General features: G+C 34.6%; 1 protein-coding gene across 1 annotated transcript in view; it reads right to left on the bottom strand.

Moving 5' to 3' along the window:
* The window catches only part of LOC139086688 (uncharacterized), a 73,332-nt gene extending 61,643 nt beyond the window's left edge, over positions 1–11,689 (bottom strand). Inside the window, exons 1-2 of the mRNA XM_070635269.1 lie at positions 11,209–11,689; positions 5,748–5,900 (exon numbers count right to left, since the gene is read on the bottom strand). Of these exons, the coding sequence (XP_070491370.1) occupies positions 5,748–5,900; positions 11,209–11,551 (496 nt within the window). The 5' untranslated portion in view covers positions 11,552–11,689. The remainder of the gene's footprint in view (positions 1–5,747; positions 5,901–11,208) is intronic.
* Positions 11,690–15,141: the final 3,452 nt, after the last annotated feature.

The raw sequence follows: 15,141 nt of genomic DNA, 5'->3' as shown, positions 1-15,141 counted from the left end.
GTGCTTTAACTGCCTTTTTTAAAGCTTTGTGGTAAACCGTATGAAATGAGAAGGAAGATAGGGAAATTTAAGGTAGATCTTTAAAGGCAGTGTTGGTGATTTTGGGATTTATAAAGCGATGAAATGGATTTAAAGCGAAAATGGCATCTATGGCCTCTAGTATTTAGACTTTTGAGTTATACACCCGAATAAATACAAATATGGTGTGACTAGTTAATAGCAAACTGATGTCCTGGTATATTAAGCATCCTGGATTCGATTTTTTGATCAGAATCAATTCCGAATACGCTTAGAGAGCATTCAAAAAGGCTCAATAGTCAAGTCATTGTTTGAAGCCACTATGTGAGATGGAAGGATCATATCCCCGAAGTATTTAGGATCAGCCCGAAGTCAAATCAGCTAAACAACATCAAGATTTGCTGCTGAATTCCTAGAACTGTCCTAGAATTGTATCCTTTTCTATCCACGAAACCCAATAATCATCCTCCACATTACCAACCCTGCCACAACCTCTAGCCCCCCTCTAACATAATCAAAACCCATCAAGATTGACATGTGAGAAAGGTTTCTTCATGAAAATCTCATAGAAAGCCAAAATAGCTTTTTTCACTCTCTATTCCATCCATCAATCAAGGATGAACATTTTTGCATCAACATGAGAAAGCGAAAAAGAGAAGAAGAATAAATTTAACTCTAGAATCAACACGTTGATGATGAAAATGTTGATAGATAATTCAATTCCTTGTTTCAACTAGAGTTTGTACATCATTTTTCGAATTTAAGGCTTCTTTGAGTGATTGGTGTGCGTCATGTTTTGGAGGAAGATTCAAATTTGAATTCGATGAGTTATTGGATTGGCCTCTTTTGGGATTCGAACCCATGCACTTACAAAAGCGTGATAAAGATATAAGGTATGTTGCCTAACCTCTCGGCTACAGAGACCTTACTCTCGTACTGACAGAACTGCCTTTATACGGATCAATATCCCACACCATCACCCTTTACTCATCCACCCAACTCAGCATCAACGAAGCTACACAATATAAAAGAAGGAAATTGAAGAAAAAAAATCTACATCCATAGAAAAATGATGTCTTTAAGTTTCTAAGTGATAAACGATACCACAGACAAAAAAATTGTGTCGAATAGCTGAAAAAATGTAATCTTTTATCGCAAAAGGCTCTTAACAAGATAACAAAAGCAATTCAATTTGAAGCTGTGCTTTTTGTACATAATCAATCATATCAGATGAGCACTTTATCGAATTTTTGTAATAAAGAAAAATTGAGACAAAAATGAATACATAAAAGAGAAGAAGAGGAAACGCCGAAGGAACACAAGAGAGAGAGAAAGAGAGAAAATTGAATTCATTAGAGATAATAATAAGAAATGAGAAAAATGTATAAGCGGAAATTGAAAGGAGATTGCTTTTAATTATATTAAATCGTAAAGTACTTTTCATCGGGGATTGTTCAATGATGATGTCACTTAAATTGACAGTTTTCAGACTTTTTTCTGTCTCAAAATGATGAATTTCTATGAGAAGACACTGAATTTAATTTATTGAGTGACCTTGATCGAAACATCATAAGTATGACATTGTAGACGCATCTATCATCAAGACTTGACGACCTCACATGATTGTCATATGATGAAAAACAGTCCTGACCATCAAATGACAGAAACAAGTCATGAAGAATGGATTAACAATGTTATTATCATGATGTGTATAATATGTTGTACCATGATGGACACAAATGGAACCAGCTCTGAGACAAAACTAATAAGACTTTGTCAAGGACGCATTTAATAACCTGCATGGAGTCCATATGGCAGCAATCATTTGATGTCGATAAATGTGTCTGTAGCAAAGCCTTAAAATATTCATTGAAGAGCTTTTTCATTTGTGTTACTCAGTATCCCAAACTCAAAATAATTTTGACATCATTTGTTCACATCCCTTCTTTAAAAACCATCTCCATATCACTTTACAAAACCTGCAACAAGATTAATCACTTTGAATATTTCTTTTCATTTATTTAAAGATTTTTTTTCGTGCCATTCAAGTGCCATTTCCATTCTTATCTTTATGCCTTTCTGCTTCTTTGAGTCATTTTACTTAAAGCTTTCGACAACAAGACACTCCTGATGATAATATGGTCTCTGGCTCTTTATGTAAATAATTTATTATGTTCATGATTTGGATCCTCCTTGAGACGGAGAGAACAAGAGAGGAAAGGCATTTTTTCCTTGAAATGTTGAAACAGGCAGACATGCACGAAAGATGATAACAATGAATTGAAAATATAGGTCTAGTTGTGGAGGCTTTAATGAAATTTTTATATAAGCTATTATAAACAATGAGAAGTCTTTACTAAGTTACTGACTTTTTTGATATTGTTTGAAAGCTTAAACGTTTGTAGCTTTAAGAATAAGAAGCTCTAACTTAATATTTGATTAAAATTAAATTAATTTTGTGAATTCATTATAAAATATTTAGATGGAAGTTCATAGAATATGCAGTAATAATTACTAACACGGAAAGGAACTAAAGTCAGTATCGCAAGACGCAAGATTAGACATAGGAAAAATTCATAAATTATCCCTAAAAGCCTACTGAGAAGGAAAGGTATTTGAGCCAGAATCATGGCAAAATCCAAATTCCTAGAGGTGAAAACTCAAGATCCAGTCTGACTACGTCTTTGACCAAAAATCTCTACACCAAGTGTGGTGTCTGAGCAGAATAGAATCTGTGGGAATCTGGGGTATCATGCAATTTATAGACGAATCTGTCAGTACGAGACTTAGGCTTTTGTTGCCAAGTAGTAAGTCAAAAAACCGAATATCCGACTCATATATTTTCTAAATACGTGGGTTCGATTCTCACCAGAAACCGTACCCTTAATCATTATAGATTTTTGTCGATATGACAAAACTCATAAGGCATAACGTGGGTAAAGAGCCTAACGATGATTTTTCTTCAAAAATGCCTTAGTCCGACGTGTTAGTGACATGGATTCGATCTAAATCCAACATCAGTCTGGTCTGACTCTGGATTAGTTCCAGACCCAGTTTAAATCCGTCACCATATCAGAGTCATACCAGCATGATGCCAAATTTTGAATCGGTTCTGGTTCGTTCATGCATAAAATTCGATAGACTTTATAGCCTCAAAGAAATCCTCATTGTCATGAATTTTATTGAATCAAGGCTAAAAAATCCTCATTCCAAGTGTTAATAAAATTCATGAATTGCACATGTAAATATTCTTTATCCTCAAGCATTTCATAAATTTTTGATTTTATGACTTTTTCATTTCCATCCAAAAAACATTTTAAGAATTTCTCTCCAATTTATGAGTTTTCAATTCATGCACCTTCATAGACGAGAACCTTTCTAGCACATTTTGAGCACAAATGTGAAAATAATTCAACAAGAAAGATCATTTTCGAGATATTTTTTAATGCCTTTTTTCCCACCCATATCCTACTTAACTTTCAGAACAAGCCAAATAATAGAGAATGAATAATTCACAAGTGCCATTAAGAAGCAGTTTTGTGTGAATTACGAATGGAATGAAATATTGTGCGATGTTATGTGAAAGGATCTGACAGAAATGTCAATAACTGTGCATACAGACTGAAATCCTGTTCAATATCTCTCAGCATTTATAAATTTCCAACCAGAATTGTACAATTTGAAAATGAGAACAAACAGAACGAGATGAAAAAGTTCTCTGACATATCTTTTGTGCTGCATGAAAACTTGTTTGTGTCTTTATTTCCATCCTCTTTATCATCATTTTTAAAGGAGCATTAAAATAGATGAAAGATGAGAATAATGTGGAAATGACATTAATATAAGCTCCATATGGAGTTGCTTTTTATGGAGGAGGTCATTCAACTAAATGAAAACGAATGCTCTGATAAACATGGGAATGATAATGTAAGTTGAAATTGTAAGTGTAAGGAGTTTGGTATCGTGGATTATTGCTTGTTGAATTGGAATTTTGGATCATAATAATACTGATAAAGTTGGCTTTAGATTCTCTTCGCACGCTCAAAACAAGGAAGTAAGCAATTAAGTAATTGTACTAATAATTGGAACTTGAGAGCTTCGACTCGATATGGATCAGTGGCTCTGAGCTCATATGGATCTGAAACAATTTAAGCTGATTATCCCAGCTGTTTTGGAGTAAGCATTGTACAAATCCTTCTCATATCGACTGTACTCTATATAACGATTGGTAAATCGGGTCTCTGATGGAAATCGAACCCACGCACTTGCAATAGAGTGACAGAGATATTCAGTCTGTTGTCTAACCTCTCGACAATAGAGGTCTTACTCTCTCATTGGCACAATTGCCTTTATACGGATCATTACTCAAAATTACACTCCGCTAAGACATCGCACCTAGGGGTCCGAAAATTACCGGTAATCGTGATTTGACGGTAACGGATATTTACCGGTAATTACCGGTGATTCGTTTCAGCTGCTTGTGCTAAAGAACTAGTTTTTCATAACCCAATAAGTACCTGAAAAATTACCTTTCTCAACTCTCTATCATTACTGATATTCCCTTTTCAAATAAATAAAGCCCTTCTAAATAAATAAACCCTGATATCATACAAAGTTACTGATTTTCAGATGTAATTTTTTTAATTTTTTTCAACAGTAAGCATCCATCATCAATGCTCACTGTGAAAAAATGTGACCAAAAAAATAATATTTTTTTGACCAAAAAATTACATTTGACTTTGAAATTTATATATCTTGGAATTGTCAAGTCTAAAAATCCACATTAAAAGTTTTCAAAAATGAAAAATGTCTAAAAATTACGTTTTTACCCTAAACAAAAAAATAAACTGCGGTCTTAATATTTGAATTTTTAAAAAATTCGTTAAAAATCTGTTACCGCTGGATAATCCATATAAATTAACGGTAACGGTAATGGATATTACCGGTAATTACCGGTAACGAACGGTACGGATATCCGTCATTCGGACCCCTAATCGCACCATCCAAAATCCGAGTAAATTTCGAACTCTTTAACTTCTAATTGAGAATATTACTTAGAACAATGATGGGCAATCAAGCAGCAGTGGCGTAGTGGTTAGAGCGTTGGGCTATCGATCTAATGACTCGGGCACGATATCAGGGAAAGTCTATTCGAATTCGGGTGCTTTTTCGCTGTTTCTAGTCACACTAGAATTCACGACACACAAATTGTGGCTAGTTAGATTACATTGGTATAACCTTGGTCATGTATCTGTATAGAGTTGGGAAAAAACTGAAAATCTTGTTACAATACCAAACCCCTGTGAATATCTAGATAAAATATCTTACAGCTATGATGATGCTCTACATATAAAAACATAATATTTAAGCTACAACAATATCTAGGATGTAAAATGATCACATTGTAATGTATACATAATGTAATGTTAACTTTTGTGTAATCTGTCATTTAGTAAGACTATGTATGCTGTATGTGTCTATGCTGTATATTCAGTCTAATGTAGTTTATCAAATTATTCCCAAATGACTTTTTCATTCCTCTAAATGAGTCAGTTTGCTAAGCAAAAACCAAAAAAAAAAGGGACGACGGACTAAAAAGGTTTCAAGGCATTTCTGTTTGTTTGGCAACAAAACAAATCCGACAAACAAATTTAATGTAAATTATTTGAGATAAAAAAGCATTAAGCAAAGAAGAGAAAGAAGGGAAAAAAATTGTTGAGTGTTCTTACGAAAAACATGCTTACTCGTCGTTGTCCGTCGACTTCCTGGACCGCTACTACGACCTCGTGAATTAGTACTTAATTTAAAACGGGCTGGTACAACTTTTGCTGCTGAATCACGTGCTTCAAATGTCATAACACACGATGCTACCACGATGAAGCCTTCGGATGAGAGAAAAAGAAGGAAAAAAGTTATTAAAAATAATTTTGGTCTTGATTATAATGAGGGTATTTATGGTATTTTCTGTATGTGGGATGCTTAATTTCTCGTGAAAGATTTGAGGAAGGATTTTTCATGCTGATTATGATGGAGGTGGATATGATTTTCAATTCTGTGAAAGGGTTTTGGTGGAAAACTGATGAAAAGCTGGTGAAAAGCTTCCAAACCACCCTAAATTAGTCATGTAGTTCAGTGGTGGATAACCTGTATGCTGGCAATATTGATGTGCCGTGACGGATGTGACCATTGATCTAACATTTTGCCAACTCTGCTCAATTAAATAATCCAGGGTGTTCAATGCAATATACCTATCCACAATTTTTGTGTCCTGAATACTCAATACAAGTTTACGTGACTAAAAAGCCAAATCCGACTAGTATTTCCCTGGAATCAAACCTAGGCCGTTAGAATCGGTTGACCGACGTTCTAACAACTACGACACTGCTGCTTTTATCAAACTTTTATGCTGCCTATAAAGGAGTGTGTTCCTATCCAAAATAGGTTGTCCATCACTGATTTAGACTTGAATTTTCAACATTTTCTGACATTTTTCTCTCAATTTCCAACTCTGTTACAATCCATAAATTGCACCCTTGAGATATGATGAACAATTATTTTATAATTCAGTAATTCACCATTTAACGTTTTAACATGATGATGCATATAAAAAAGTAATCCTTTATGTCGCACAGGAAATGACTTTATAATCTTTCAACATACTGTGACTTATTCATTCCTTCGTATCCTCTTCTTAAAATTTAGTTAGGATGAACAGCTCGTAAATTATATTTTAAAAGCTCTAAAGAAATTCAGCCTTAAAAGGAATCTTAAATCATCTTGTCATCATAATAAACTCTTAGTTTGGTGCTCTCGACATTAACGACTGTTGTTTTATACATATGAGTAATACAATAAAGAGGGCTGAGCCCCGCAATTGACTGATGGTAAGTCGTGATTGTGCTGATCATTTGAATACCGAAAATTGAAATTTCCTGCCTTGTAAAGTTCGGGACAATCTCGGAAATGTAATAAAATTCTAAATCCAATGAGATTTAGTGATGTTTTTGCTAGTTGCTTCTTATTTCTAGTCTTCTCATGTGAATTAATACTATTAAGAGTAATTAACAGTGATTAACAGTTTTTGTGCTCTTTTTGAAATGAAAATTTCATAGGATCTTCACAGGAAATGATATTTATTCAGGATTTACGAGAAATTCGAGTAATTAAAGATTGTTTGTCTTGGCTTAAACAGCTTTGAGAACTTTATATCAGATAGTTTTACGTTTGTCAACTCGCTAAGACAATATCGTAGCCATTTTAGGGGAATTTATAATTCTGAACCATAAAGAGAAGAGGAACGGGACTTAACATCCAAAAACTCACTGGATATTTCCAGAATCAGACAAAACCCTTGCTCAATCTACAATGTAATCTTGCCTCAATCTACAAATTGCATTCATAAGAAATGAAATTCCATAAAATTGATGTACAAGCAGTCTTTCACCGCAAGAAAGCTCATTTGATGTAAAACAATACAAATGGGGTCATAAATTTTAACAAAGAAAAATGTCACTAAAGAAAATAATGAAAAAGCTTTTAGAGGAATAAAAGCCGAAGACAAATATTCATTAAATTCTCACATTAAAGAGTTTAAATTTGCTGAGTTGCTCAAAAGTGAGGTTTAAGAAAAATCTACAAAAGTTGAACAGAATATTGCATCAAAAAAAGGACTTAGTCCAAAATTGCAAGCCTGCAGCTTTAGACGGACTACAAGGTGCAGCCAAAACTGGAGGCTTGTGTATCTAAAATGCAGGAATTGAAAGCCTGCAATTTTTGACTGAACTCTAATCATAAATTCGGTCTCAGATCGGCATGACTCTAAATTCAATTTAAATCCGTCATCATGCCAGAATCATGCCTTACTGGTGCTAGATTTTGGATAGATTAGACAACTTGTGCTATTCGGGAGAGACTACCATTGTTGTCTTGAAATAGACTAGATTGAAATTTTAAAGTCACAACAAAAACAGTCATGCTTGCAATGAACAAGTTGTACAAAATGCACAAAAAGTCATCTCATTGATCCCCTAGCGATACAAATGAAGATGGCTTCACAGCAGATCTTGTAATGCTTCCCCAAGGGCTTCTCCATCCTAATGGATGTTAGAACAGCTTTAATGTAGCCTTTAATGGTCCGTGGAACAGCTTCATCATTTGTGTTGGTCGCTATCTCCTTGGATGCTTTTGAATTTTCAAATTCTTAAATTAAAGCTAAAATAATCTAATCCATTTCAATTGCATCCACAGCAATCATAAAATAAGGATTTTAAAAGCATCATCAAAATTCAATTGAAGCTATGTCGGAAAATTAAATTCAAAAAAGCTTTTAACTTTGGAAAGTACCACAGAAATTTATTAAATCTCATGACAATTTGTCAAGCAAGATAGCTTATCTGTTCAGCATATTGAATTATCACTCGTATGCATATTGTAAATGCCGACACGATTCCGACTAATGCACATATTTAAAGTTAATAATATAAATATGTCGTATGCTTATGGAATATTGAGGGAATGAGGACTGTGTGCTGTATGAAAACTTTTCATCATTGCATTACTATTGAGCTGTAAAAGCTGTAAAAGCAGTGATAGCAGTAAAAATAATAATAAAACTGAAGTGAATACGGAAGGAAAACTCTTCAAACATCATCAACTGGAATAAAGTTTATTCAGCACATATGTATGTATGGGGAGAATATTCATTACTGCAATTGCAGCAAGCCAAAAGCGTAAACAATTTGTGCTTCAATGGGGAAAAAAAATGATTTACTTCAAGGGATTTTTTCATTATTCTTTACAGGCATAAAGTCTTAAAATGGGAAATTAGAACATCCTTCCTCAGCGATACTACAATAATGCAGAAGGCTTCGTCATCAAGGCTCCATATCTAGGGATCTGCTTAAGCTCTTGTAGCACTCATTAGGATGCTACATATTCATAGGCTGTACTGACTGAGAGGTAGTTAGGACTCTGTGAAATGAACAATTATAAATCTGAATATAAACATTTCTGATGCACGAGCCTCTAGTTTTGGGCTGTAAATAACAGCTTGTCCAAGGCTGTAGGTTTTGCAATTTCGAACGAACCTTATCTTTATGGACTTAACGAGCAGAGGCTGGAACTGAGAACTATAAATCGGTTGACTTTTATACCATATAGCCGAGAGATCTGTTCGTGCTATTCTCTCTTAAGCTATTCATGCAATAAGTAGCTGCTCAACTTAAGCTTGCTAATCGCTCTCCTGAGCGCCCTCTATTTCTGAATGGATGCATTGATTTACAAATCCTGACAATATAGCTAAGGCTGCGACCACAGCTAAGGATGCTTCCATTTGGTGTTAACTAAAAAGCTTCACCATGCCTTAAAAGCTTTGTAACGGAACTAACGTAATTTGTGTCACTATAGTTCTCTGCTTATTTATATTGAATTAAAACTTCTTATGATTGCAAAAATTCATGAAAATTTGCTCGTAGTGAGAATCGAACCCATGCACTATCTTGATTACATGTTGGTTACTTGCCTAGTATTCTATCTACTAGACCACCAGATCATGTAAAGTTATGTGACAATTTTTAAATTTGAATGAAAATGGATATGCGAAAATCACTCATAAAACTTGCAAGCTACACCACTGATCCATAACAATCTTAATCTACCCAATAAATCCATAAAAATGTTTCCTTTTGCTGCCCATTTAAGGATATGGCATGTCCAATTTTTCATACATGTAATTTTTTACATTTAATCTCTCTTTTAACCTTCCTTTCTTGACGAACATGAAAGTCACGCGACGTATGGGAAAATAAAGTAATATTTTTTTTCTATGCTGATTTATGACTTTCAATCTGCTTTATATCCAACTGTTTTCTACGTGACAACTCTATTATTTCTGACTTGACAATAAATTCGATGAAATGAAGGCGAACATTGCGAATTTATTGCAAAACTTGGTGAAATATTTCTTGATACTTCTTTTTGTCTTGAGTTGCTTTTATGTTCTGGGATCTTATCAGGAGTCATTAAAGTTTTTATCTGTTGTTTAAAGCTGGTTTTTGTTTGGGTTTAAATTGGTTAATTTTATTATTTTAGATTTTAGAAAGAGAAGTTGTTGATTCTCAAATCTTCTATGTAAGCTACAATCCCGTAAAAACATGTTACCTGATGTTTACTTCATCAATGGATATTCTCTGGTATTTTACAAGTATTTTATGGACCTAAAAATGTTGAATTTTGTATCTTGGTCCAATATCCGTATGTGGTGTGCAATAAGCTCTATGTAGGGAAAGAAAGTTGAAGTGAGCATTGTGTCACGCTCACTAACAATTCCCAGTAGCTCAGACAGTAAAAGCACTTGATATGTATTTGAGAGGACATGGGTTAGAGTCCCAGAAAGAAGGTTTAAGGTAGCATTGTGCTACGCTTCAAAACAACCCCCGGTACCTCAATAGGTTGAAGAACTGGACATGCTATTAAGAGGAAGTCAGTTCAAGTTAGAGTCTCACACGGGCTTTGATGTGGGGAAGTGAATATTTTCCCTTAGAACCTAACTTACAGTAAGGCTCAGAACATTTAGTTTGAATGTTAATTCGATCTTGAAAAATTCACATTTCATCCTTCCAAAAATAGCCAACCTTGCGCCCACATAAAAGAACAATATCTTATTTTTGGCTAAAAAGTATCTCAAGTACGTCAAATAACATTATGGAATTTCATCATGCTAACAATAAAAATCGATTTCCTTTATACTTAACCGTTCATTTTCTATATCTCATGATTTTGAATTGTGAACTCATCCGCAATAATAATAAATATTACAAAACTTAATGGACGTGAATGTTTGAATAATAAAATCAAAAATCTATTAAGGATTGGCAGCACATCCCATTCTTCACATGCCATTATCATGCATTTTATGAATAATCTGTGCATTTACTGTTGGAGTTCATTTACTGCTTTATTGTAGAAATATATTCAGCCATAAACTGGATGCAGAATGTTGCACCATCGGCAGTAGGAAGCCTTCATCCACATAATTCATACAGAAATTAGCATCATCAGCAAGATAATAATAAAAAAGCAGTTCTTTTTGTGTTGCTATTTTTCATTCCAAACAGCTCCGAGGGAAAAAGTTTTTATGAATATAAAAAACAAAAGCATGCTGAGAACAATAAAAAATAGAAAATAATTTACCTCCAACGCCCATAATGATGGGACCCAGATAGGATAAATTATTTAAATGTAATCCACGCTGCTCATTTTTAACTCGTATTGTTGTATTATGTCGAAATTCACCTAGTGCAAAGTCTTGTGAATAATAGCCAATTGTGGCCATTGAAGCTCCAATTATCATCAATAAAATTCCAACCATTAATGCACGACATGCATGCCATAAACATGTCGTACTCATTTTTCCACGTACAACTTGAACATTCCATGTTGCACCCGATGCTGGACAGGCGCGTCTCAATGGAATTGATGTCTCTCGTCTCGTTTGTTGCTTCCATTGTGAACCGCCTCTTACGTGCATTCCCATGAATGTTTAAAATAGAACAGAATTAAAAAATTCTACTTTTTTTGTTCCTTTTTTTAATTATTATTGTTTGTTTGTTGACTTTTAGTTCCAAAGTCGACGTCGTCGTCTGTTTACTTTCATATAAAATGTTAACATTGAGATTATCTGTGAATGAAAAAAGAAGGAAAATTTATATTTATACAGGAACAATGAGGAACAAAGTTTCTCATCCATTTAATATGAAAAATTATTGTGTTAATTGACTTTAGTCATTCATTAATGGTCGCTGTGTAGCATTAGCAATGAATATTTTTAGCAACAAGCAACAACTGTGAGCCAGCTGACAGTTAAGGAAGAAAAAGTTTTTCTTGTGATTTTAATTTTAAGTTTCTGTTTTTCAAATTAGTTGAGGGGAGGTTGAGCACTATTATTGAGGATTTAAGTACCGCAATCTTTACTTTGTCTGAATTGTTGGGATATATATTTGCCGTGTTAAGTATTTAGTTTCATAGAATTGTCATTTGCTTACTGAACAATTTTTGAAAATACAGACGTTTTGTGGTAATCACCATAGTTTCAATTGGGATTCAATACAATTTCAAATGTTTGCAAACGTTTTGACTTCAACGTGCTTCAACTCAAAAAGGTATGTTTGTCTGTGATATTGCTTGAGTACTTGATTCCGCTGATGTGACCTAGACTTTACCATTGTGATATATTTTTCAGAATAGTTGATCAAAGTACTTAGTATGGTTAATGTGCTCTAACAGGCAAAGAGACCGCTTATAGGTATTGTAGTGGTCTTTATACACCATGAAAGCGTACTCTTTGAATGTTAGGGTCGGTGCCGCAATCCCGGAATTGGAGAAGCTTTAATCCCGTAATCCCGGGATTGAGATTTTGTCCCGGGATTGAAATTCCTAGTTAGGGGTGTATTCGCGTTTTTCCGATGAATCTAGCTTAATTCCAGTGTCTCTATAAGATGCATTGCACTTAAGAGTGTACATGTAAAATTGAACCATGATCCAAGGAAACATTTATAGCTAACTAGCTACAGGCATCCATCCCTAGAAAACAAAGATTGTGCTCTCAAAGGCAGAGTAAGCTGAGGGCAACGCTCACGAGCATGCTTATCTAGTATATTTAAGATGAAAAAGCTCTCAACAGCAAGACCTTTGCCTGTTAAGGTCAGATACTTGAATCAACCAACCATGTTTAAATCTACATCTAAAATATTTCGGGTATCTATCCCGAACAGCACAACGTGTTCGTTAAGGCACCACTAACTCGAGCGGACAAAAATATTTTATAACTAGTTAATGAATAAACTGGTTTGAATTGATTATCATCCCAATCAACACTGAACCAACAAAAAACCACAATTTCAAGCATAAAACAAAAAGATACCAATCAAAAAAATTTGCACATCATTACCACTTGACGAAAAATTCGCTTTACCAAATCTTCCATCTCAAAGCTCTTCAAAACTTTCTATCCATTTCCATTTCATCGCTATTCAGCATACAAAAAGAGATCATTGAAGAGAAAAAACGGAGATGAAGAAAAAGCGGGAGTTTGAAACATGCGGAAAGGAAAAAACAAGTGGAAAAGGAAAATTAAAGAGAACGTGAGATGGTTAGCTAATTAAGCAAAGAAGCAAGTCATGCCTGAAGCGTCATCGTTACAAAATTAAATGCCTCTTTGTATTCCGTCTTTAAGTCGGCATTTCATTTGATATTTTAAACGAAACAAAAAAATGGCAAGAGGGGTGCAGGTTTTTATATTTTTTGGAATGTCGTTCGGATCCAGCCGATCTGACTTGGTGGCTGACCAAATGTCCTTCCTGATTTCTGATACCTGATTTCAGGTACTTCCTGATTTCACTTAGGATCGAAGCTGTGCCGAGATAAAGACTTTAAAGACTTCATATTAAAAGCCTACTAAAACTCCTTGTCCGTAGATTGAAAGCCCAATAGGTTCCAAACCTACTACATCCAAAAAGGCGGATCCCCAAACATATTATACATCATTCACCAACAACCCCCTCTTACGAATAACACTTTCCGTTATTTAAATGAAGTAGGCATTCCATATGTAAAAGTTTAGCTGTTTTTTTTGTTCCTATAAGCATGTCATTAGCATCGTCATCATCGTTATTACACGTTTGCTTGTTCTTGCTCATATTCTTTACCAACCAGCATACAACACAAATAGTAGAAGTGGTCGAAAAATCGATCGCAAGATTTGACCTCGACAGACAAACAAACAAACAGACAAGAAAGCAAGTTAAGAAAAACGAGGTAAAAACATAGTTAGTTTTCCTCTTTGATGTGGAAAATTCTCATTCTCATTTTAAAGCTTAAGCAAAATGTTACAATGTCCCGAACCATATATGCATATGTAGGCGTTACATCATATGTAGGCATAAAACTAGTACATTGGGTAAATGCCAAACCATGTGGATGCTTGAAACGTGTCTCATGTTGGACATATGGGCTCATTGCCACCGTTCCACCGCTTGGCATCGTCCAGTATAATTTGGCATATTTTTGTGGATCTATAGCAAGTCTAGAGTTCGACAATCAAATCGAGATTAACTTGATTCAGCTGTTTCGCAGACCTCCAACTCCTTTGAAACGAAGGAGGCACATGAAGCAAAAAAGACAATAATCATGGCCCAGACCCACGTGACTCTGACCTAAGACCTGATTTAATAGAATTGGAACCAAATGAGCAACATGCTTGTCTTGTTGTGTGCTGTACTACTTGCTTGCTTATCTTACATCGTGTGCATTCGGTGCACATAGAAAAATTTAATTTTAAAGTTCACTCCATTCAATGTTTGGTGCCTCTTGGCATCATATGCTATTCGGACATGTCTGTACACAAGAGAATGAAGTAAATGAATTGAAATGGAAAGATTAGATAACAAATGTTAAGGTAAAAATGCTGGATACTTTTAGTTCTGTACATGTTTGCAGATTATGTATCGGAAAAACGTTTCAAATTGTATTGGATTCACTATGGATTTAGTTGTGGGAGAAATAAAACGCTCAAAGAATTGAGATACGGAATATTTTCTGTAGTTGGATTTATGTTGGAAAATAAAGTCTCTGCTTAGAAATGTTGAATTATTTTTGAGGGTGGAAATTTGTTGTGCACTTGTGGATTATTTGAGGTTATGTATTGTGTTTAGGTGTAGCAGGTCGACTAGACTCGGGTTTGAGGCTGGTTGGTGTCGAATATGGCCTCAAGTCAAAGTCACACTGGCCTTGGCCTGGACATTTTTACATCCTGTACTTCCCGGAATGTGTTTAGACTCTGAGTTAAGCATATACCCTCAAATACATCCATAAAACTTAAGAATTATGCATCACTATAACCACAAACTCCTTTAATAGCCATATCAACAGTCCCATACTACATCCAGGCCAATTCATTATTCCCAGAAACACCAAAATTACCCCAATCATACGCATTCTATAAAGTTCAACAAGAAGTCTCTCCAAAAATATAAATTTGACAAGCTTATTCCCAAAGATTCTCTTTTTGAATGTCTACTGCCAACAATGGCAATATCTATAAACTTTTACGATATCTCGTCGAATACA

The sequence above is a fragment of the Chironomus tepperi genome, unplaced genomic scaffold (genome assembly GCF_022539635.2).
Source record: "Chironomus tepperi strain 1889 unplaced genomic scaffold, CSIRO-AGI_Ctep_v1 contig_9, whole genome shotgun sequence".
NCBI lineage: Eukaryota > Metazoa > Arthropoda > Insecta > Diptera > Chironomidae > Chironomus > Chironomus tepperi.
The sequence above is the reverse complement of the archived record's forward strand: the minus strand, read 5'-3'. Positions and strand labels throughout refer to the sequence as shown.